The sequence below is a fragment of the Gracilinanus agilis genome, chromosome 2, assembly GCF_016433145.1.
Source record: "Gracilinanus agilis isolate LMUSP501 chromosome 2, AgileGrace, whole genome shotgun sequence".
Taxonomy (NCBI): Eukaryota; Metazoa; Chordata; class Mammalia; order Didelphimorphia; family Didelphidae; genus Gracilinanus; species Gracilinanus agilis.
The window spans coordinates 295,081,761-295,106,019 of record NC_058131.1 but is presented as its reverse complement, the minus strand read 5'-3'; the positions used below and the strand labels follow the sequence as shown (position 1 = coordinate 295,106,019).

The window sequence follows — 24,259 nt, the reverse complement described above, 5'->3', positions numbered from 1 at the left end:
CTGGGAAGTGTCTGAGGCCAGATTTGAACCCAGGACCTTCTGTCTCTGGGTCTGGCTCTCAATCCATTGAGCCACTCATCGATACCCTAAATACTCTATTATTGAAAGATATCTTTGATGAGACCAATCTGATTTTTTTTAAAACCCTTACCTTCTGTATTGGCTCCAAGGCAGAAGAGTGGTAAGGGCTGGGCAATGGGGGTCAAGTGACTTGCCCAGGGTCACATAGCTGGGAAGTGTCTGAGGCCAGATTTGAACCTAGGATTTCCCATCTCAAAGCCTGGCTCTCAATCCACTGAGCTACCCAGCTGCCCCCACCAATCTGATTAATAAATATTTTAGTTACAATAATCAATTAAAGAATTAGTCACATATTGATATTACTAATAGCATTTATATTTATAATAGGTTTATGTGACCAAATATGAGGGGTATTAAATCTAGGTAAACAAGAAAACAGGGTTCCTGATCTAAAGGCACTTTCCATCAAATGATGGGGTTTTTGGTAATTTTTCAGTTGTACCTGACTCTTTGTGACCCATTTGAGGTTTCTTTAGCAAAGATATTGGAGTAGTTTGCCATTTCTTTCTCCAGGTCATTTTATGGATGAGGAACCAGAAGCAAACAGAATTAAGTGACCTGCCCAGGACTACATAACTAGCAAATATATTAGACTAGATTTGATTTCAGGAATATGAGTCTTTCTGACTTCAAGCCCAGGTACTCTATCCACTCTGTTACCTATCTGACCACAGATGTTGGGGTCAACATAACAGATACATATTATGTAGCCATACTTACCAACCAAATTTGCAGTGCCAAATATTCGACCATTCTTTTCTAGGATCTCATGGAATTTCAACTGGCATGCAGCAACTGTTTCATAATCAGTACTATATGCCTGGTGGACCTCAAGAGTTACACCATTTTTCTGTATGTACTGTAAAAAGAAGTCATTAACATGGACGAGATACTGGGATGTGAAGTTATACACTGGATGGAGACCAGACACTACAGGAGTTGTCTGCAGTTCAAAATCATAAAAAGCATAGGTACAGAAAGTGGAAGGTTCTTGATCTCCTGATGCCTGGATAGCTTCAGATGAAAGGGTCAGTTTGCTGATATGGATTTCAAATAGGTTCTCTCCTCGTTCTAAATGGACAGCTTCATTAAATTCATCTACAAGATCATCTGGCATGATTTCTGGTTTAAATCTGTACTGTTTAGTGCCATAGGCAATATCCTTTAATTGGGCTGCAACAGAAAATAAGTAATTTAGTTATTCTCGAAAAACATTTTCTAAGTATTGATATATGAAAGGGAAAATTATCTTACAATGGTAGCCAGTACTAAAAAAGTATTGTTTAATGTATGTTTACAATTTCAGATTATATCCTTATCCAATGGTAATATATCGAAGTACAGAAAAATACTTCATTTATCTAGCAGTCACATATCTAAGAACTTTAATCATCCAAAAATATAGTAGAGTGTCAGGCAGCAAGCAAAAAAGGCCATTGAAAAGTAAAAATATTAGTTACAAAATTGTAATAAATTTATTAATCTAATTTTCTAACCCACCTCAAAATAGAATCAATAAAATTTATTAATCAATGAAGTGCTGAAAATTTGAAAAGGGTATGTGGGTTATGGGGGAAGATAATGGAAGGAACAAATCCTGGGCATAGATGAGGATGACATTTTCAACTGTCCTAATTTACACATAACCTTATATATAACCTATTGCTCTGGATCAAAGAATTTGTTTATGTATACTATACCTTCTAATTTCCGGATGCGTGCAGCCCTGATATCAAGAAGATGAACATATTGTTTTATTTTTAGGTCATAATCTTGTTGAAAACTTTCAAGCTTCTGGGTTACTGCTTCAACTTCCATCTGAAAAGCATGATAGTACTGTAGATGAGAGACTGAACAATTTGAACTCAAGGAGTCATTTTTTTCCAATAACACTTTTCAATGAATTTGATTCACTTTAGTTAATTTAAATAAACTTTTACTTCCAGTGGTCTTTTTTTTTTAAAACCCTTACCTTCTGTCTTAGAACCAATAATGAGATTGGTTCTAAGGCAGAAGAGTGGTAAGGGCTAGGCAATGGGAGTTCAGTGCCCATTTGCTTTAAATAGTTAGATGGACCTCCTGAGTTCAGAATGCCACTGTACTTCCAAAGAGGGATGGTAGTAATGCAAATCCTAAGCTGTTTTTGACTTGGACAAAGCAGAGTAAACAAAATAATGTATCCATTAGATAGAACAATAATAACTGAATGCTTCTAAAAGGTCAGACTTTAATTGTACTCAATATTGCAGAACACAAATGTAAATAAAGAAATGAAAAAGTCTCTGTATGGAGTGGAGAATCAGTGTTTAGCTCACAGATTTAGAATACTGAGAAACTGTTCTCATCTAGAAAATTGTACATAAAATATAGCAGCAGATTAAGAGCAAGAAATAGTGATTAGAAGCTGCAGAAGAGAGCAGAAAGATGAATTATGAACAAAAGATCTGTGAAAGATAGGACTATGGAAGGTTATTTTGGGATGGCAAATAGCTCTATATAATCCAGTGTAACAAATACTTAAATGCCTACTATGTTCAGTGTATTAGGGGATGCAAAGATGAAAATCAAACAGTACTTGTCTTTACTGAGCTTCTGCACTGTAATATCCTCTGAAGGCATCATTGCTTCATTGTGCAACTGATTTGTAGTTTGTTAGAGCTAAAAGTAACTGTGGAGACTATCTATTCCAAATCTCTTCATTTTATAACTGAGGAAGGAAGGCCCAGAACAGATAAGTAACTTAGTCAAAGCCACACAACTTGATTAATTCCAGAGCTGTGATTCAAATGGGAGTCTTCCTTCCACTGCATTATAGACTGTCCTAATAATAAACATTTTAAAATGATTCTTATTGACATCAATAAAATTTGATATACATATTTCATGAGTGAAAAAAAGGCATTGAAAACCAGGGACAAATTTATTATTACAAAAATTTAAAGTAAAAAGTAATTTTAGCATTTCTTGGGGCGAGATTTGGTTATCTGGAAAATTCACTTATATGAATGAAACTGTTCATTTACTCAACAGCCTAGAATATATATCAATAAGAATGATATGTATCAATAAGAAACTTGCTTTTTGCAATATTCACAAAAACTGACTCACTTTTGTAAGAGTCCTTCCAATCTTGTAAGTACTAATACTAAAAACATTTTTGTTAAGAGTTTTAGGATAATATATGTAACTTTATAAATCATATTAATAAACCTTTTATCATATGAATTAAAATTGTCATAGAATGATAAATTTAGATCTAGAAGGTACATTAAAGGTAATCTAGTCTAACCAGTTTATGTTACAGATGAAGAAACTAAGGCTAAGAGAGGACAAATGAATTGTCCAAGCTCACATTGGATGCCCTCTCAACCCTTCCTTTCAGTTTGTTTTGCTTTTCTTTTTCTTCACCTTCTATTGCTTGCCATTCTGAAAGATGCTAATTACTAAAAAGAAAAGGATGAAGTGACTATAGAAAGTTACACATGTTCATTTTCTCTAGATGATCTTTAATATTCCTTCTTGCTCTAATACTATAATTCTTTGATGAATTCTTTGATAATTTCTTACATATTTTAATTACTAAATGACTCTTAGACAAGTCATTTATTTTCTCTTGGATTCCATTTCTTCATCTGAAAAATTTGAATTCCTTTAAAATTTTCTAAACTTTGTTAGTCCTGGGCCCTTGGCTTTTAATAAACCTTCCTATATTTTATTATTTAATATGAAAGGAAATATATTTTAGAATTTACCATTTATATGCCCATAAAAATAAAATAAAAAGATAGTTCATCTTTCATTAGGACATTGTTGCTGATTTTTTCCCCAGTTTAATAGGAAAAGTTGTAGTTACATCTAAACATCATTCATTTTATTAGGAGAATTATTTAAACTCTAATTTTTCACCTGCACTATAACACTTTCCTTTTCCTATTCAATTCCTGTCTTCTTCCCCTTCTCCTTCTAATTTCCCAATTTTTTTTACTAACATAACTACTTTTGGAATATTTCTATAGGATAACATTTATCAAATATTCCTTGTGACACCTTCAAAAGCTTTTCATATACCCCTAAGAGGGTTGCATATCTCAAGTTAAGAACCTCTGGATCAGAATTGCACACCTTTGTCACTTTCTGAAAGGGTAACTTGGGTAAATCATTCAATTGTACTAGGCTGAATTCAGTTTCCTGATCTGTAAAATGAAGGGTGTGACTTATATGTCATGACCTCTGAGGTCCTTTTTATATATAAATCTATAATCCTATGATTCCAAACTCAAGTATAATTTACACAGCTGGATTTTAGACAACTCTGTTATAAGGAGCTTGGTCAGACTGGGGGAAGGAGCAGGAGTAGGGGCAGGATTTGTTTTGTTCTTTACCATCCCAATTACCTACTAACAAGAAGGCCACACATAGGGGTTTGTGGTAGTGGAAGATAATTAAATGGCTGGCTAAATCAGAAGTATAAACTTGAAAAGTAGAATTTACTTTTAGAAAAAGATTAATTATTGTAACACCATACAGAAAAGATTCCATTTTGTAGTACTGATAATCTTACCTGATAATCTTTGTTAATTTTATGTTGCATGATTAACATATTTCTTGTCTTTTCTAGTTCTTGCACTGTTTCTGCATGTGTTGCCTGAAGCTCTCGAACTGATTTTTCCAGGTCCTTATTGATGTCACCATCAACTTTCTCTAGAAAGGAAAGGTCCCCATTTTTCTGTTCTTTCCTAGACTAGAACAAAAAAATTTTAAATTTAAACAAAATATGTAATATGAACTGTTTATGTACCAGACACTTTGTTAGGCAAGAAAAACACGAAAGTTCCTGCCCAAAAGTATTTATATTCTATTTGGAAGAGGAAGTATTACACACATACATAATATTAATAATAAGAGCTAATAATAGTTAACATTTATATACTTCTTACTATTTTCCAGGTATTGTGTCTAGTGCTTTACAATTATTATGCCATTTGACTCTCACAACAACCCTGGGAAGTAAATGCAATTATTACCTCTATTTTATATATGGGGAAATTGAAGCAGAGAGCAGGAAAATAACTCCCCCAGGAATATACAGCTAGTAGAGGCCTATGGCTACATTTGAATTCAGGCCTTTCTGATTTCAGGTCCATTCTTCTGTCCACTCAGCCACAAAGGTGCCTTATGGAAGAAGGGATTATCAAGAATTTCTGATAAAAAGATGTCAAGTACGTTAAAATACAAACACAAGAGTCCAGAGAAACCTAGAAAATAAAATTTTCTGAGCAACTGGAAGTGATGGTGTTGTGCTAACGTTCTAATAGAAGAAGAAACATATGTTCCTCTGGAATGTAAATGTTTTTATAGTGTATTAAAGGAGATTAATAAGAAACAAAGCGTGCTGGGGATGGTTTGGGTCCATTCTAGGAGTCTGAGGAGGGGAAAAAGAAGGGAGCATAAAAGGAGGAATATACTAGTATATAAAGGAGGAAGAAGAGACTGGAATTTGCTCTTTCTTAGGGTACATGAGAAGAGGAATATACAAACAGGGAAGAAGGGATTGGGGAACAGACATCAGATGACAGTTTCAGAAAAACCTGTATGAAATGATGCAGAGTGCTGTGAACTGAACCAGAACAATTTACACAATGATAATTCTTTAAAAATGGCCAACTTTGAAAGATTTATGAATTCTGGTCAGTGCAATAACCAACTATGACTCCAAAAGAATATGATGAAATGTGTCACCTTCTTCTTAATAGAGGTGAAAGACTAAGAGTGAAGAATGATATATCTATATCTATCTACATATCTGTTGGATGTGGCCAATGTGGAAACAGGTTTTGCCTGACTATACATATTTGTATACATATGGCAGTTTTTTATTTGAAAAAATATAATTTAATTTTTTAAAATCATGGCGGTAAAAGTTGGAACATCCTGTATAACAGGGGTTGGCAATGTATGGCTCTCGAACCATATCTGGCTCTTATGAGTGCCAGATATGGCTCTTTCTGCAGGAGCCATAAAGTCAATTTTTTTCGGGCGCTATTACAGGAGTGTGCACTGTGAGCACTGTACGGCTCTCATGAAATTACATTTTAAAAAATGTGGCGTTTATGGCTCTCATGGCCAAAAAGGTTGCCGACCCCTGCTGTATAGGAAGCAGCAAGAAGCCTAGTTTAGCTGAAATGTAAGGTATTTGAGAGGGAATAACTGTGAAAGGTTAAAGAAAATGGTTTGTAATTCTAAAGGTAATAGGAACCATTGGAATTTCTTGGAGAGCCTTGAAGGAAGGAGACCAATTAGGAGGTACTTCGATAGTACAGACTAGAAATAAGGAAGTCTTAAACAAGGGAGGGAGCTGTGTGAATATAAAGGAATGCAAAAACTCTTGTGGTGGTAGAGTCAACAAAATTTTGCAGTTGACTGAATATGGATGGTGAGAGATAGGGAAGAGTTTAAAGGGCTTTGAGTTTTTATAGCCTTTGGTGACCAGAAGAATGATGGCATCTATGACAGGAAAAGGAAGACTGGGTTTTTTTGGGGGGAAAGACAAGTTCTTCTTTTAGACATGTTGAATTTGAGTTGTCATTAGGACATCTAGGTGGGGAGATTCAGCAGACACTTGGTAATGTGAGACTGGTCTTAGCACAGAGATAAGGACTGGTCATGTGGATTTGGGAGGAGTCAACTGCATAGAAAGAATAAATGAATCCATAGGAAGTAAGATCATCAAGAAAAAAAATGTAGAAAGGGGAGAGAAGGCAGCCCAGGAAAAAGACACGGAGTATATTCTAGAATAAGAATAAGAACAAACTATGATGATAAAGAAAAGGAAACAGACATTATTCTGTAGCACCAGGAAAGAATGTTATCATGAAATCCTAGGAAGACCATATCCAGGAAGAATTGTTATTATCAATCAAAATGTCAAACACATTGCAGCAAGGTCAGAAAGGATGAACACTAAGAAAGATCATTGTATTTAGCATTAAGATAGCAATGGTAACCTTGAAGATAGCAGTTTCAGTTGAGTGGTAAGGTTACAAGGGGTTAGTTAACATGGGAGGATGAAAGGAAGTAGATGCAAGTGGATGATGTTTTCTAGAAGCCTGGCTGTGAAAAGAGAAATAACAAAAGATGATAATTTTGTTGGGGAGGTAGAGTCAAATGTAGTTGTTTTTTTAAGGATGGTGAAGAATTTGGCATTTTTGTAGAAAGTAGAGAAGGAATCAGTAGGTAAAGAAATACTGAGGGGGAAAGAGGGAGAGCCTTAAAGGGCAAAATTCTTGAGGAAATGGGAGAAAATGGGATCCAAGGTACAAGGAGAAGGGCTGATCTTTGAAAGAAGGGCTAAGTTCACCATCCACTCAAATCTGAACTTCTTAACCAACATTAAAGATTGGAACAAAATGGTCGGATGTTAAGAATGGAGGAAAATGGAATCACAGAAATGGGGTTAGAATGGGAAAACAGACAGGAGTGGAGTAATTAGAGGTTGCAGTGAGGATAATGAACAGTTTTAGGAAAAACAAAGTAAAATGGAAGGACAGGAAGTTATGGACAGATGCAAAATTTCAGTGTTTTACATGATAGAGATGGAGTAATTGTGGGAGATTATGAGACTGAGTTAGAGTGAAGGTATAAGTTATAGTAGTTGAGGAACAGGGAAGTTAAAAATATTTTGATGATCAAGTTTATAATGAAGTCTTCAAATATAAGGGCAGGCATTTTCATGGTAGAGATTAAGACTGTTATAGCTATGACTCTAATCCAGTACCCTCTTAGTTAAAGTTTGGTGTTGTGAAGAAAAGGGGTACTAGCGAGTCACTGAATAAAGGAGGTTTACTTTGTCCATACAAGATAAGGATATATAGCAAGGTCGCAGTGGTTCTTAGATTTTCTGAACTCACCTTTTCTTTGTCTCAGTACGATGTCAGGGAATGGAAACTTGAGGGGTTTCTGGCATTTATCAAGTCTGAGTGACACCAATTACATAAAGCTGGGATTTTTTATGGTTCAAGAACAGGAATTATATCAGAAAAATCCTGGTCCTATCACAAAAACTGTGAGGCAGTTATTAGACTGCTTGATAAAAGAGGGAAGATGAGCTATGGGCTATTAGATTAAGTATCAGGATCTTGATAAGGTAATACACATATACATGTCTGTATATATGGGGTTATAAATATTTATAGACATACATATGTATATATACATATATACTCATCTCTCCTATAGCTCAAGATATACTAATATTTACATAGGGTAAGATTGATCAATTGATTGATGTATGTTTTTATATTATATATAGGTATGTGTATGTCCTTTTCTGTATCTCTGTATCTATATCTCTGTATATATATATATATATAAATAAAGTGAACCTCAAAAGCGAAGTGATAGAGGTAAAGGGAATGTCTGAAAGTGGCAACGGGTAACAAAGAATGTGCTTACTTCTCCTGGCCCAGTATTGGAGAGGGTGGCCAGAGATGAAGGATCTTCTGAGAAGTGCCATATTATTATGACTTCAGGAAAATGGAGAGTTTATGAGTACAAGAAGCCTCATAAAAGGAACAGTTGGTTAACAGGGATTCTAGAAGGCATAGTGAAAGAAGAGGGCAGAAAAGGGAGTCATATAAAGAGAAGCAAATTTTTACCTATTAGGGTTTCAACTTTGAATGAAGGAATTTTGGAAATGAAGAATTTACTAGAAATAACAATAGACTGTCAAACCATTTTCAATAAGTAATTATAGGGGTGGCCCCATGTCCCAACCGGGATAATGATTTCTTATTAGAAAATGGTTTGTAAATATAAAAAAATCCATTTTAAAATAATATAGAAGCTATATTTACCTAAGTAGTTCGATAATGGAAATTAAATAAAGACTATGTAAACAGTATTTTCTCTCATAGAGATTAAAGGAATAATGGTATGGAAAATGTCTGGATATTTAAAATTATTATAGCAAAGGCAGAAATATTTTATTTCTTTGCAATATCAGCAGCTAGGTGACACAATGGATACAGTGCCATGCCTAGAGTCAGGAAGACCTGAGTTCAAATCTGCCCTCAAACCTAAAGGGAAGTATATATCAAGAGGTAAGGGGGTAAGGAGAGGTAATAAGGGAGGGACTATTAGGACAAGAAAGAGGAAGAAGCTTTTAGAATTAAACTCATATCAAAAAGTAGGCAGGCATGGTTAGGGGGATAAGGAAGGGATTTTTGGAAAGGTGGACAGAATAAGAATTAAAAGTCAAAGGGGAAGGGATAAAGGGGGATTTTTGGAAAGTTGGACCAATCTGGAACTAGGAGGGGAAGAAGAGAGGATAAGGGAGGATATTTTGGGGAAAATATATAAGAAAATATATAAATGGGGGAAAATAGTACCACCACACCATAAATGGAAAGAACAACAACAAATAATTGAAACTAAATGTTGTCAAATTAGAAAGACCAAGTTTGGCTCCAAAGAAGGAATAAATGAAATATGAGAAGGTATTTCCTTGTCTAGCATGCAGAAATAGGGGACTATTGGTACAGAACAATTTTGTCAAAATTTTTTTGTGTTTTTTTTTTATTCTTTGAAATATGAAAAAGCTTTTTAGGAGGGGAAGGGGACTTATTGGGAAATTTAGGGGACAGAAAAACAAAAGTTAACAATAAAAATATTCAAAGAAAAATCTCAATTTGTTTTATGGGACGGAATAGAAAAGCAAAAGGTTTTACTATAAGTTAAATATTTCTAAGTATTAATGAATTTTGATGCTCTGAAATGTTCACATAATCAAACTACTATCATCTCCCAATTTCCTGATTTCTAAAAGCATTGCATATATGTAGATGAGAAGTTTCTTTGGTTTTAGAAATGTTTAATGTTGAGCTTACTATGATTAAAGAAAAGGATCAGAGCCAACCTAAAACATAGAACTAAGTAACATGAAAACCATAAACAAGTTCAGAAAGTTACCTTTATAAGCATGAGAGCTTCACTGAATTCAGTTACATCAATTTCACTCTCCTACAACACATTTATGAAGGAAAAGAACACAGAGGTGTTAATGAATAATACATATGCATTCCAAGATACAAGAATGTATCCTCACAAAATGATGGCTGCCTGATACCACTTAATTTATAATATGACATTTTTATTTGTAGTGTTTTATCTATAAGATGGGATGATTTTATATTTTTGAAGGAAATAAAAATTTACCTTGCTGAAAAATGTCATGCGATTTTTAAGTTCATCAAGCTGTTGCTTATGTTCCAGATAGCATAAACGTAGCTCTTTATTCTCTTGAGTAATTTTTTCTGTTTGGTCTTAAAAATAAAGACATAGAAAAGTTGAAACACAGTTGAGTCTTAGAAATTATTTCAAATGGATTTTTCAATGCTTGATATGCATCAAATTTTAACTAATTTTAGCCAGAAATCTGAGGTAACAAGGCATATTAAAACTAGACAAAGGCACCAGGGGAATAATGAATAAATGAATATCATATTATAAACCAAGTATATTATTCTTTTGATTAGAATCATTTCAAAAACAGTTCATATATATACAAATACATGAGTATATGCATGTTTATATATGTGAATATACAAACACAAACATTATATATACATACACATATGTATATATATCTTATTCACATATATTATAAAGGAAAATCAAGACCTCTGACATTTCAAAGATACATCTATTTTAAAATATCTAAGAAACTTTTTGCTAAATCTAAGCCTTTTACTTACTTATTGTGATTCCTGAAAGGCAAAAAAATAACATTTTAAAAGAAATTTTCTAATTATTTTCTTAATTTTTCTTCTTTGTAATTTACATAATAAAGCCATTAACTGCAATTAGAAATAGGGTGATTTTCTTGTCATTTAATCTGAGAATGCTGACCAATCATTTTTCTTAGAGATTTGTTATCATACATGGAAATTATGTCCTTAACCTAGTGTGCAAACAGATGTTAGGATAATGGTCTGGTCATTATATGCAAAGTTTTTTAAGTAGAGCACATGTTTAGGGTTGTAAAATGTTTCATTAGTCTATATAGAATAACTTGCTAAGCCACCCTGTTGACCAGAAAACAAGTACTTATAGATGAGTAGTTTGTAGCCATGGAAACAAACAAACCTAAAAGCACTTTAAAGGGCTTAAATCTTGAATTTCTTAACTCATATCAAAAGCAAGCAAATTATTTGTTCCACTGTAATGTTTTTAATATTAACCCAGTTCTGATAAATAAAATTATAAGAAGGAAAACCATTAAACTGATAAAACAAGGAGTTAGTTTTATGAAAAAAAACCCAATAAAGTAGATAGACCATTGCTTTATTTCATTTAAAAAAAGGAAGAAGAAAAGCAAATCAAAACAAAAAGGGTCAATTCACTATATTAATGAAGAAATTAAAGCAATTAATGGAATTATTTTGCACAATTATATGCCAATAATCTAATAATCTAAGTGGAAATGGGTGAATATTTTAAAAAATATGTTACCCAGATTAACAGAAGAAGAAATAGAATACTTAACCTTATTTTTAAAAAAGAAATTGAAGAAGACATAAATTTCCTTAAGAAAAAACACCAAGGACCAAATGGATACCAAACATTTAAAGAACAATTTATCCCAATAGTATGTAAACTATCTGGAAAAATAGGTAAAGGAGTCCTAACAAATTTCTTTTCTGACACAAATATGGTGCTGATACCAAAACAAGAAAAGCAAAAAACAGAGAAAAGAAAACTGAAATGTATAGTCTCATTTCTGTAACGAATATTGATGTAAAAATTTTAAATAAGATACTAGGAAGGAGATTTCTGGGATATATCACCGAGATAATACTATGATCAGGCAGGATTTATATCAAGAATTCACAGCTGTTTCAATATAAGGAAAACTACCAGCATAACTGACCACATCAATAACAAAACCAACAAATATCACATGATTATTTTAATAGCTGCTCAAAAAGCTTTTAACAAAATATAATACTCATTCCTCTTAAGAACATTAGAGAACATTAGAATAAATGGAACATTTCTCAAAATTATAAACAGCATCTATCTAAAAACATCAGCAAAAATTACCTGTAATAGGGATAAGCTACAAGCCTTCCCAGTTAGTTCAGAGGTGATACAAGGATGCATATTTTCACCATTATTAGTAATTCCTCCTCCCTATAAAATAGCCATTCCATCCTACCTCCTTTTGGTCTAGTCTACTCCCATTTCAGCTCATTTTATTACATTAACCTTGAGCTTGAGCCTTCCAACCATACATGCACCTTCAAAATACATCATATTTTAAAATTTTTTCATAAACAAAATCAATGCAGACAAAATTAAAAGGAAAGCATAAAAATGGCGAAAATTTTTTTACAGCAATTTCCTCTGATAAAGGCCTCTTTTCTCAAATATGAGTCAAATTTATAAGAAAACAATCCATTCCTCAAAAGTGGTCAAAGAATATGAAGAGCAATTTTCAGAAGAAGAAATGAAAGCTATCTATGGTCATATGAAAAAATGCTCTAAGTCACTACTGATTAGAGAAGTGGAAATTAAAATGATTCTACGGTATTACCTCACCCCTATCAATTAGCTAATATGACAGAAAAGGAAAATCATGAATATTGAAGGGGATGAGGCAAAATTGGGACACTAATGTACTGTTGGTGGAATTGTGAACTGATTCAATCATTCTGGAGAGTGATTTGGAGCTTTGCCTAAAGGGCTATAAAATAGTGCACATCTTTTGACTCAGCAATACCACTACTAGGTCTGTACTCCAAAGAATTCAAAGGAAAAGGGAAAAAACATATACAGTATGTTTAAAACATTTATAGCAGCTCTTTTTGTGGTGGCAAAGAATAAACAATTGAGGAGATGCCCATCAATTAAGGAATAACCTAAAAAGTTATAGTATATAATTGTGATGTAGTATTACTGTGCTATAAGAAATGAAGAGCAGGATGGGTTCAGAAAAACCTGGAAAGACTTATATGAGCTGATACAAAGTGAAGTGAGCAGAACACAGTACACAGCAATATTATATGATGATCAACTTTTAATGACTTAGCTATACTCATCAGTACAAAAACCCAAGACATTTCCAGAGATTTCATGATGAAAAATGGTATACACTTCCAGAGAAAGAACTGATAGAACCTGAATGCAGGACCAACATACTCTTTCGTTTTTTCTTTCGACCTGTGTTTTCTTTTGCAACATGGCTAATATAGAAATATGCTTTGTACTGTTGCACATGTATAATCTCTATCAAATCATTTGCCTTCTTAAGGAGGGACTAAGGAAAGGAAGAATGGAGGGGGAATATTTGGACCCAAAACTAAAAAACAGGTTAAAACTGTTAATACATATAATTGGAAAAAAAATAAAATTTTCAAAAATAAACCTGATTCTTATTGCCATTACTAATTGCTATTTCTATTTGATAAGGTTACATTTTGATGATTATAGTTGATCTTTGGTAGCCTCTCTAACAACTTTTGATCCTTGGAGTCCTTTGAAAATGCTTTAGCCAATTTCACCTTTTATTTTATTTTTTACTTTTCTTGGATTGGACCTATTTAGTATAGCCACCTGATCTATTTTAGCCTTACTACAGCTTAGTACTCCAGTGTTCAAGTAGTTTACCAACCTTAGCCTCCCCAGTAGTAGGGACTGCATATATGTACCACCATGTCTGGCAGACAATTTCATCCTATGATACTTAATTTACATTCATTTTATTTTACTTGCTATTAAAAAACCCAATAAAAATCTTTATTTAGATTAATTTTACATAAATGTAAGTCTAGAAAATTTTGATGACTTCTGCTAATTATATACTTCTTTCAATCTCTTTGGTTCTGATATCAAGTCAGTATTTTAAAATTCAATAAATTAAGAAACATAAGAAATGTACCAACAGTAATTAGTACAAAGCTCTTGTGTCTCACTCTAACATGGAAGTGACTATGGGCTTTTGAAGAAATTAAACAAAATGAAAAGTCTGGAAGGTTCTTTCAAGATGACAATGATTAAAATATAGTTCTGGCAACAGATCATATATCTATTTTCCCTGGATCTGCTTAGCTAAGTACAGAGAGACTTATAACCAAAAAGCTGGCAAGTAGGTGATGACTTCTTCCCTAGTTTCCTCAATTCAAGCACTGTCTTCTACATGAAACTTCTTGATTTCCTGAGGGAGCAACCTCCCTTCCAAAATTATTGCTTATCTTGAATATATTCTGCATATACTCTTTGTAATGCACTAATTCTCCTGACAGAATATATATAAGCTTCCTGAGGGAAAGGACTATTTCATTTTTGTCTGTGTCAACATTGGCTGGCACACAGTAGGTGTTTAATTAATGTTTGATTGATTAACAAAGTAGGAAAAAAAAAGACAAAAAAGGACCTCCAGTTCTGTGGGATCCCTTGCTGCTTCTGCAGTGATGGTGAAAGAATGGCAGAAAAGGGTACAAAAGCAATAAGAATCACACAGACTATTTGTAAATATTAATTCTTTTTGGCTCTTAAGATAATAATTTTTTCTCTCTACCAATGAATTGAAGCACTACCAGAGGAGTTGAACCACAACCACAACAGAATTCTTAATAAATGAAAACAGAAGACATTAAGAAGTTGCAACTAAATGGAACAAAAGCTTATAGGCTTTTCTTAAATAGATAAACAAAGGATTTGGTTTAATCATGCCAACCTAAAGGCAACAAAAGAGAACCATTTCTTTGGATACGTAATTAACTGCCTTGAGGCACTTCTGATTAGCACAAACAAATAGTTATGAAGACCATGCAGCTTATGCTCCAACATCTGTGGCAGACATTGAAGAAGTAAAGAAATTCTACATAAGAATTTGGCAAAGTATTCTAGAACAAGTCATCATATACTCTGATTCACAGTTGTTTCAATAAAAAATTGGACAGAGAACACAATGAAACAACAAAAAAAATTGATAACATGGTTCAGGATTAAGAAGTTAAAAAGGCAAAGGCTTGTAAACTACTCGAGGATATTTAAAAAAAATTCTTTAAAAATATGAATGGAAGTCACTGAATCTGGTTAAGTACTGAATATCATCACATATATAGAAAATTAGTATGTCTTGATCAATGGAAGATGACTTGTTACTGATGAAGGAATTATTTCCAAATCAGTTATGTGGAATCATATTATTTAATCATTAGAACAAAGTTCAAAATCAACACTAAATTAGAATAAAGGATAAAAATGAGATATTGTACAGAGTTATATCAGCTCTAATCATATTTAAACTAGCTCTTTACTTTTAAAAGTAGACAAGATGTTCATTGACTTTGATATTATCATTGAGAAGTTTAACAATAAAACAATCACCATAATTAATAAGCCAAAATAGCTCAATAAGACCCTTGTTTTGTCAGATAGAGACAACAGATAAAACCAAGGGCAACATCAATTTAGATGAACTCATTTCTAGAACATTATGGAAAATGGATGATTATGATTATAATTTTCATAAAACAGCAAAAGGTATGGAAAAATAAAATGTTCTTACTTCATAGACTTTTTCCATATCTTTATCCTCTATAAGATATATTGACACATAATCTGCAATCATTTTCATGGGATGAGGGAATTTGTAAGCATCGTGATTAAAGATGAACAAAAATATCTTATGAAATGATGTTTCTTGTTGCCTTTAGAAACAAAATAAAATCACATCTACCCAGTCACTTGTTTTCTTATTCAGGGAATTCATTCAATTTCAACTTCTTTTTGCCTCCTGGTTTCATTTATAACAAGAATGTCAAGGTCAAGAGTTCTGAATTTTTTGTGTCTTGGAGTCCAATGAAGCCTATGGACTCTTCAGAATAATGTACTTAAATGCATAAAATACATTGTATTCCAAAGAAAGAAAATTATATTGAAATTCTATCTATCTATCTATCTATCTATCTATCTATCTATCTATCTATCTATCTATCTATCTATCTATCTATCTTATCTATATCTATCTATCTATCCACAACCCCCCCCCCCAAATTCACAAACTCCAAGTTAAGAACATATGAACCTTGGTCTAGATCAGAGATGGGCAACCTTTTGGAGATGGAGTGCCAGGCCTACCCCCCAAGAAACATGCTCATGCCCCCTTACCCTTTACTCCACCCAGAGGAAGGATGAAGCACTCCCACTGGACTGCTAGTTAGGGGGGCAGGTGATGTAATCAAGCTTGGGGAGAGAAAGAGGTGAGGATCGCTGTTCCTCTCTAGTTATGTGAGCTATAACCCCCTCAAACCTAGTGGAAATTGAGGAGACCTTGAAAATTTCAAAGTACACCCTTTCAAGCCACCATTCAAAGAACCAGAAGCCATTTCAAATGCAAAGCTTTATTGAGAAAGAGAGAAAAGGTGGCTAGAAAAAAAAAAAGCAAAAAAAAGCCCTAACTTACAGGAAAGCCCCTTACTTATAGGAAAATATAACTCTCAGGTTAAATTACATCATTCAGACACACTCACTCCATTACAGTCAAGTCTTCCTGAAGGTGGTTTCCTCAAAATTAACTTTCTTTAGCAAATGGTAGAGGGTTGAAGTCGTTTTAATCTGGATAAAGGGTTGTTTGGAAAATCACTACCTTCCATAGCCTCTAGCCCATCTTTCTCCCTCAGAGGGACCCCTCTGAATGCAAAATTAATAGGCTGTGTTAGTAAGAGGTCAGGGGATTAAGAATGCAAATTAAGGCAGCCCAAGTTTGCTTGGGAAAGAAACTGGGGAATAGCTGAAGAGGCTATTAGCCTAGCCTGGTGTTCATAAAACTTATTCCTAAATCACTAGATTACACTTTTGAACATTTTAAAAGTACAAACTCAAAAGGCACATGCCCAAATCCCCAAAATACTTTGTATAGTAAAGACACTGGTTGCTTATGATAGTAAATCATAAGTTATTTCTGTCTCACTCAGGCCAAACTTAATTAAGAAGACATTTTATTCTGAATGGGGTGAGGATCTTGTCCTGCAAGGGATGCTGTCTTGAAGAGACAGGCTCATTAACTCCTGCTCAGGAGAGGAGGAGGGGAGCAGTCCAGCTGGGCCTTATTCAGGTTTTCTAGTAAAGAACTCTGTGAACTCTGTGATGCAGGGACCAGCACACTGGGTCCTTGGGGCACTGGGTCTTTGGCAAGAGTTCCCCAAAACAGGTCTGTGTGCAATAGGTTTGCCGTCATGGGTCTAGATTAATATAATTCTGTTCTACTGGTGGTATTCAATTGGTCAGAGAGTCAGAAGACTCTTCTATTGGGAGCACTAATAGCTAAATTAATGTTTATATATGGTACCAAACTATGATTTCCAGTACTCTTTTCTCTCACTTTCCCACCATTAGCACTAAAATAAAAACACGTCACACAACACAAGGCTGAAGGTTTTTTTTATATTTTTCTTTGTTTCAAGGATTGTCATCACCACAGAATTCATCACCAAGTGCCAACTTTCCCCACAGAAATTAGATATTTAATTACTTATTAGAACTCTTCTTAAAATTTTCCTTGTGTGGTAGAATCAGAAGCCAGAGCTTGTGTTCCACTGGTGTGTTTTTCAGAAGCCAGGGTTAGCTCCATAACATGATGAAGAATCAGAGCATTATTCTTGTATTTATAAACATGGTAATTACCGTTATGAAAAGAGATTAAATACACAAGTCTTAACCATTATGTATTTATTGCTAATAAACAGATTTTGAATCTTCAACTATTAGAGTTGAAGTTACTTAATTTTATCATCTAATAATGAACATTCTTAAGTGATTAAATCTTGAAATATTTCTCAAATATTTAAGGAACCAAATAAATGGAATTTCAAGGAGAAATGAAACTTGGATAATTTTATAATAAATGAATGAACTGTATTGAATTTCAAAAATAACAAAAAACCCCAAATCAAAATGAAAATGATTATCACAAGAAGTAGTGTGGTATAGTGGATAAAGGGCTGGCCTTGAGGTCAGGACCTGGTATCAAATTCTATATATATATGCATATATGTTCCCCTCCCTAGTATAATTTTATATAGTTCTAGAAATACAAGAGAGAGTGGTAAGATGAGAGAAATCAAAGACATAAACACTGGCAAAGAGGAGGTAAAATTAGATCTATTTTCAGATAATACATCTACTTAGAAAAACTCAGAGAATTAGCAAAGAAACTAATAGTTATTAGCAGTTATTAGCATCAGTAAAATATCAGTATATAAACAAACCCTAACTATTTAGTAACAACAAATTCTGGGAGAAATAATAGAAAAGGAATTCCCATTCAAAATAATGACAAAATACCCACAGGATTCAATTTATCAAGACAATAAAGATAAGTAGTTTAAAAAAATTTTTTTTTAAATTTTAAACCCTTAACTTCTGTGCATTGATTTATAGGTGGAAGATTGGCAAGGGTAGGCAATGGGGGGGTCAAGTGACCTGCCCAGGGTCACACAGCTGGGAAGTGTCTGAGGCCGGATTTGAACCTAGGACCTCCTGTCTCTAGGTGTTGGTCTCAATCCACTGAGCTACCCAGTTGCCCCCTATAAAACACTTTTTAAAGGAAATAATGATCTAAGTAATTATGGCTATTCATTATTTATGATTTGGCTAATGTAATAAAAACAATATTGTTAATTATGGCCCAAATGTTAATATTATTGATATTTTCTGTTAATAGTGCCTAAATGACTATAGATTTAGTGCTATGTCAATTAAACTATAATGACTGTAGATTATAAAATTAGACAAAAAAATAGCAAAATTCATTTGGAATAAAAAAGATTTGGAATATTGCATATATTGTCAGACACCACCAATTTTTGGTTAGTTTTTACTGAACTTTTTATTTCATTTTTATCTTTGTTATAAAGAAGATTTGCTAGAGAAAGAAAAAAGGAATATATTTGGAAATGAATGTGGTTTAAAAAACAAAATATATTTTCATTATTTCCCCTGATATTCTTGATCTTTTGTTATTCCAAATGAACTTTGTTATAGTTTTTCCTAATTCAGTAAAAAAGCTTTTTGGTAGTTTGATAGGTATGGCGCTAAATAGGTAAATTAATTTGGGTAGAATGGTCATTTTTATTATGTTAGCTGGTCCTACCCATGAGCAATCAATGTTTTTCCAATTGTTAAGATCTAGTTTTATTTGTTTGGAAAGTGTTTCGTAGTTGTTTGCTGTGTTTGTTTTGGTAGATAGATTCCTAAGTATTTTATATTATCTAGGGTGAAAAAAAATGTGAAGGAAGGGGGCCTAGCAGTATCAGATATTAAACTATACTATAAAGCAGCGGTCATCAAAACAATACGGTACTGGCTAAGAGACAGAAGGGAGGATCAGTGGAATAGACTTGGGGTAAATGACATCAGCAAGACAGTGTATGATAAACCCAAAGAGCCCAACTTTTGGGACATGAATCCACTATTTGACAAAAACTGCTGGGAAATTTGGAAAACAAAATGGGAGAGATTAGATCTAGATCAACATCTCACATCCTACACCAAGATAAATTCTGAATGGGTGAATGACTTGAATATAAAGAGGGAAACTATAAATAAGTTAAGTGAACACAGAATAGTATACTTGTCAGATCTCTGGGAAAGGAAAGATTTTAAAACCAAGCAATAGTTAGAGAAAATTACAAAATGTAAAATAAATGGTTTTGATTATATTAAACTAAAAAGCTTTTGTACAAACAAAATCAATGCAGCCAAAATCAGAAGGGAAACAACAAATAGAGAAAAAATCTTCATAACAAAAAACTCTGACAGAGGTCTAATTACTCAAATATACAAGGAGTTAACTCAATTGTATAAAAAATCAAGCCATTCCCCAATTGATAAATGGGCAAGAGACATGAATAGGCAATTTTCAGATAAAGAAATCAAAACTATGAATAAGCACATGAGAAAGTGTTCTAAATCTCTAATAATTAGAGAAATGCAAATCAAAACAACTCTAAGGAATCACCTCACACCTAGCAGATTGGCTAAAATGAAAGGGGAGAGTAATGAATGCTGGACGGGATGTGGCAAAATTGGGACATTAATGCATTGCTGGTGGAGTTATGAACTGATCCAACCATTCTGGAAGGCAATTTGGAACTATGCTCAAAGGGCTATAAAAGAATGCCTGCCCTTTGATCCAGCCATACCATTGCTGGGTTTGTACCCCAAAGAGATCATAGATAAACAGACTTGTATGAAAATATTTATAGCCGTGCTTTTTGTGGTAGCAAAAAACTGGAAAATTAGGGTATGTCCTTCAATTGGGGAATGGCTGAACAAACTGTGGTATATGCTGGTGATGGAATACTATTGTGCTCAAAGGAATAATAAACTGGAGGAATTCCATGTGAACTGGAAAGATCTCCAGGAATTGATGCAGAGTGAAAGGAGCAGAGCCAGAAGAACATTGTACACAGAGACCAATACACTGTGGTAAAATAGAATGTAATGGACTTCTGTATTAGCAGCAATGCAATGATCCAGGACAATTCTGAGGGATTTATGGAAAAGAACGCTACCCACGTTCAGAGGAAGAACTGCAGGAGTAGAAAAACAGAAGAAAAGCAGCTGCTTGAACACATGGGTTGAGGCAGACATGATTGGGGATTTTGATTCGAAACTACCACACCAATGCAATGATCAACAATTTGGAAATAGGTCTTGATCAATGACACATGTTAAAACCAGTGGAAATGTGCATTGGCCGGGTTGGGGGGAGGGCGAGGGGTGAAGGGGAAAGTAGGAGCATGAATCATGTAACCATGTTAACTTTTCTAAAAAATGAATATTAATAAATGTTAAAAAACCAAAAAATATTAATAAAACTAAAATAAAACTAAAAAATTTTATGGCAATATATCATCACTGCATCGACAAAGAAAATTTAATATGAAAACAATGTTTTCTTTTTCCCTTAACATGAAATATGAAGATTATTTTAATGACTAGAATGCACTATTCAATATAAGTTCAAGTTAACTTTCCCTGTCCCTGCAAATGTATATAAAATGGGTCCTGGATTCTCTGGAAGGCTATGAATGCATATTTCAGAATATTTTTTGTGAGATAAAAACCTGGATTTGGACTTTGAGGATCTAAGTTCAAATCTCAGCTTTCCTACTTCTTATATGCTATTGATGTTGTTCAGTTGATTCAGGCATGTCAGACTCTTTGTGACTTCATTTAGGGTTTTCTTGGTAAAGATACTGGACTTATTTGCTATTTCCTTCTCCAACTCATTTTAGAAATGAGGAACTGAAGCAAACAGGGTCAAATGATTTATACAGGGTTACTCAATTAATAAGTGTCTAAGTCTGGATTTGAACTCAGTCTTCCTGACTCCAGGTCCAGCATTCTATCCACTGTGCCATCTAGCTTCCACTCCTTATGTGACCACAGAAAATCATAAACCTCACTGGACTTTAGTATTTTCATATAAAATTAGGGAAAAATGACTTCTAATATTCCTTCTAGCTCCAAATCTCTGATCTTAAAATCACAGGGGAAAGAGAAAAGGCAAAGAAAAATGTAGAACTGAGGATGTTAGGAATGATATTATATAATACTACATACATTATTCTCTGCCTCTTCAAGGAGACTGTTGATCAGGTTATACTCCAAAAAAACAAGGCTAATGGAAGCCCTAATAGAAGTGAAAACTAAGGGAAGTCTTAGATTTCATCTCATATCCATCAGTTTGGTAAAGGTAACAAGATATGGCAACAGTCAGTGTTGGAAGGACTATGGCCACTCCTGGCCATATTACCCAAGGAGATCAGTGACCAAGGAAAAGGTCCCAAATTTAACAAAATATTCATAACATTCTCCTTGGGCTAGCAAAATACTGGGAACAAAGTGGGCATCCAATTGTGGTATACAAATGTAAGATGATATAGTTGTTATATAATTTGGAGACATAAAAAGATTTGTATGAAGTGATGTGGAGCAAAAAGAGGAGAAACAAAAGAATATAAATAAGTACAATCACAGAAATGAAAACAATACTAAAATACTACAAAAATTTCAGTTGCAATGGTCAATCCTGGTCACTAAGAAAAGTGGGGGAAATGCACTTCTTTTCTTTCATTATCAAGATGGAATTCTTTGGCTGTAGAATATTGTTGTAATACTGTCAAAGGAGGTTTCTTTATCATTTGGACTATTCTCAAATTGTGGGGTACAGAGGATATTGGATAATGATTCTGATGTTTAAGAAAAGCATAAAGAAGTTATTAATGGGGGGCAAAGGGAGAGAGTACTGCTAGTTCCATGCACTTGTCATAGTCCATCTTGAATTAAGTAATCTCTATAGTTTCACATAGCATCTTCCATAATAATATATGTTCATCAACAAGATCAAGTGATACTTATTTAGTATGTGAAGATTTACAAAGCATATTTTATCTCATTTGTTCTTCACCTATGGTGTAGGTACTACAGGTATTTTCAGCATTTTACAAATGAGCAAAGTCAGACTGAGAGGTTAAGTGTCCTGAATTTGCTACATGCTAATTCCATAACCATGGCAAAAATCAACTAATTAGGTGCCTAGGAAGCTCTCTGAGACAGTAAGAAAGGAGTTACAGATATGCATCAGTGGATGAAGAGTTCATATTGGGAATTTTAATGATAGGTCAGGAACCCACCAACCTCACTTTCACCAAAATTTTATTAACTAGAGTAGTCTTTCACTGGTAAGCTTTTAATGGGGATTTGAAACCAAGAACATGGTCTCTTACTATATCACTCTGAATCATTTCATTTGAATCTTATGATTGGTTATTTGTACATTTTTCCCCTTCTCAACATTGTTACTAAAACATAGGGCCTGTGTCCTTAGGAAAGTCTAAAAGGATAATCAAGGATGCCCACTACTATTATTCATTAGCTAGCTTTAGCAATATGAGAAGAAAAAGGAATTGAAGGAATTAAAGTAGTTAATGAGGAAACTAAAACTATCACTCTTTGCAGATGATATAATGGTATATTAAAAGAATCCTAGAGAATCAACTATACAACTAGTTGAAATAATTAATAACTTTGGCAAAGTTACAAGATACAAAACAAACCCACATAAGTCACTGGCATTTCTATATTTTACTAACAAAGTCCTGCATGAAGAGATAGCAAGAAAAATTTCACTTAAAATATCTGCAGACAATATAAAACACCTGGGAATTTACTTGCCAAGACAAATACAGAAATTTGTGAATATAATTACAAAACACTTTTAACACAAAGTCAGATCTAAACAATTGAAAAATGTCAACCACTCGTGGGTAGGCCAAGCTAATATAAATAAAAACAACAATTCTACCTAAATTAATTTGCTTATTCAGTGCCATACAAATTAAACTACCAAAAATTATCTTATAGAACTAGAAAAAATAATAACAAAATTGATATGGAAGAACCAAAGATCAAGAATATCAAGAGAATTAATGAAAAAAAAGCAGTAACCATCAAAACAATCTGGTACTGGCTAAGAAATAGAATGATGAATCAATAAAATAGATTAGATACAAAATATACAAGGATAAATAACCTTAGACATATAGTGTCTGATAAGCCCAAAGATTCAAGCTTTTGGGATATGAATTTTGACAAAAACTGCTGGGAAAACTGGAAAACAATATGGCAAAAATTAGGTATATACACCAATATCTCATACCCTATACCAAGATAAGATCAAAATGGATATATAAATTTAGACACAAAGGGTGACACAATAAGTAAATTAGTGGAACACAGAATAGTTTACCTGGCATATCTATGGAAAAGGGAAGACTTTATGACCAAACAAGAGAGAGAGAGAGAGAGAGAGAGAGAGAGAACATTACTTTATGTAAAATGAATAATTATGACAATATTAAATTAAAAAGATTTTGTAAAGCAAAACCAAAGTAACCAAGATTAGAAGAGAAACAATTGTGAAAAAAATTTATAACAAATTTCTCTAATAAAGGTCTAATTTCTCAAACATATAGAGAACTAAGTTAAATTTATACAAATATTAGCCATTCCCCAATTAAGAAATGGTCAAAGAATATGAATAAGTAATTGTCAGATGAAGAAATCAAAACTATCAATAAACATATGAAAAAATGTTCTAAATCAC

The 24,259-nt window shown here is 33.4% G+C and overlaps 1 protein-coding gene across 1 annotated transcript in view; it reads right to left on the bottom strand.

Annotated features, from left to right (window-relative positions):
* The window catches only part of RPGRIP1L (RPGRIP1 like), a 123,274-nt gene that overhangs the window by 53,919 nt on the left and 45,096 nt on the right, over window positions 1-24,259 (bottom strand). Inside the window, exons 11-15 of the mRNA XM_044664143.1 lie at window positions 10,294-10,400; window positions 10,048-10,098; window positions 4,643-4,822; window positions 1,782-1,899; window positions 802-1,254 (exon numbers count right to left, since the gene is read on the bottom strand). Of these exons, the coding sequence (XP_044520078.1) occupies window positions 802-1,254; window positions 1,782-1,899; window positions 4,643-4,822; window positions 10,048-10,098; window positions 10,294-10,400 (909 nt within the window). The remainder of the gene's footprint in view (window positions 1-801; window positions 1,255-1,781; window positions 1,900-4,642; window positions 4,823-10,047; window positions 10,099-10,293; window positions 10,401-24,259) is intronic.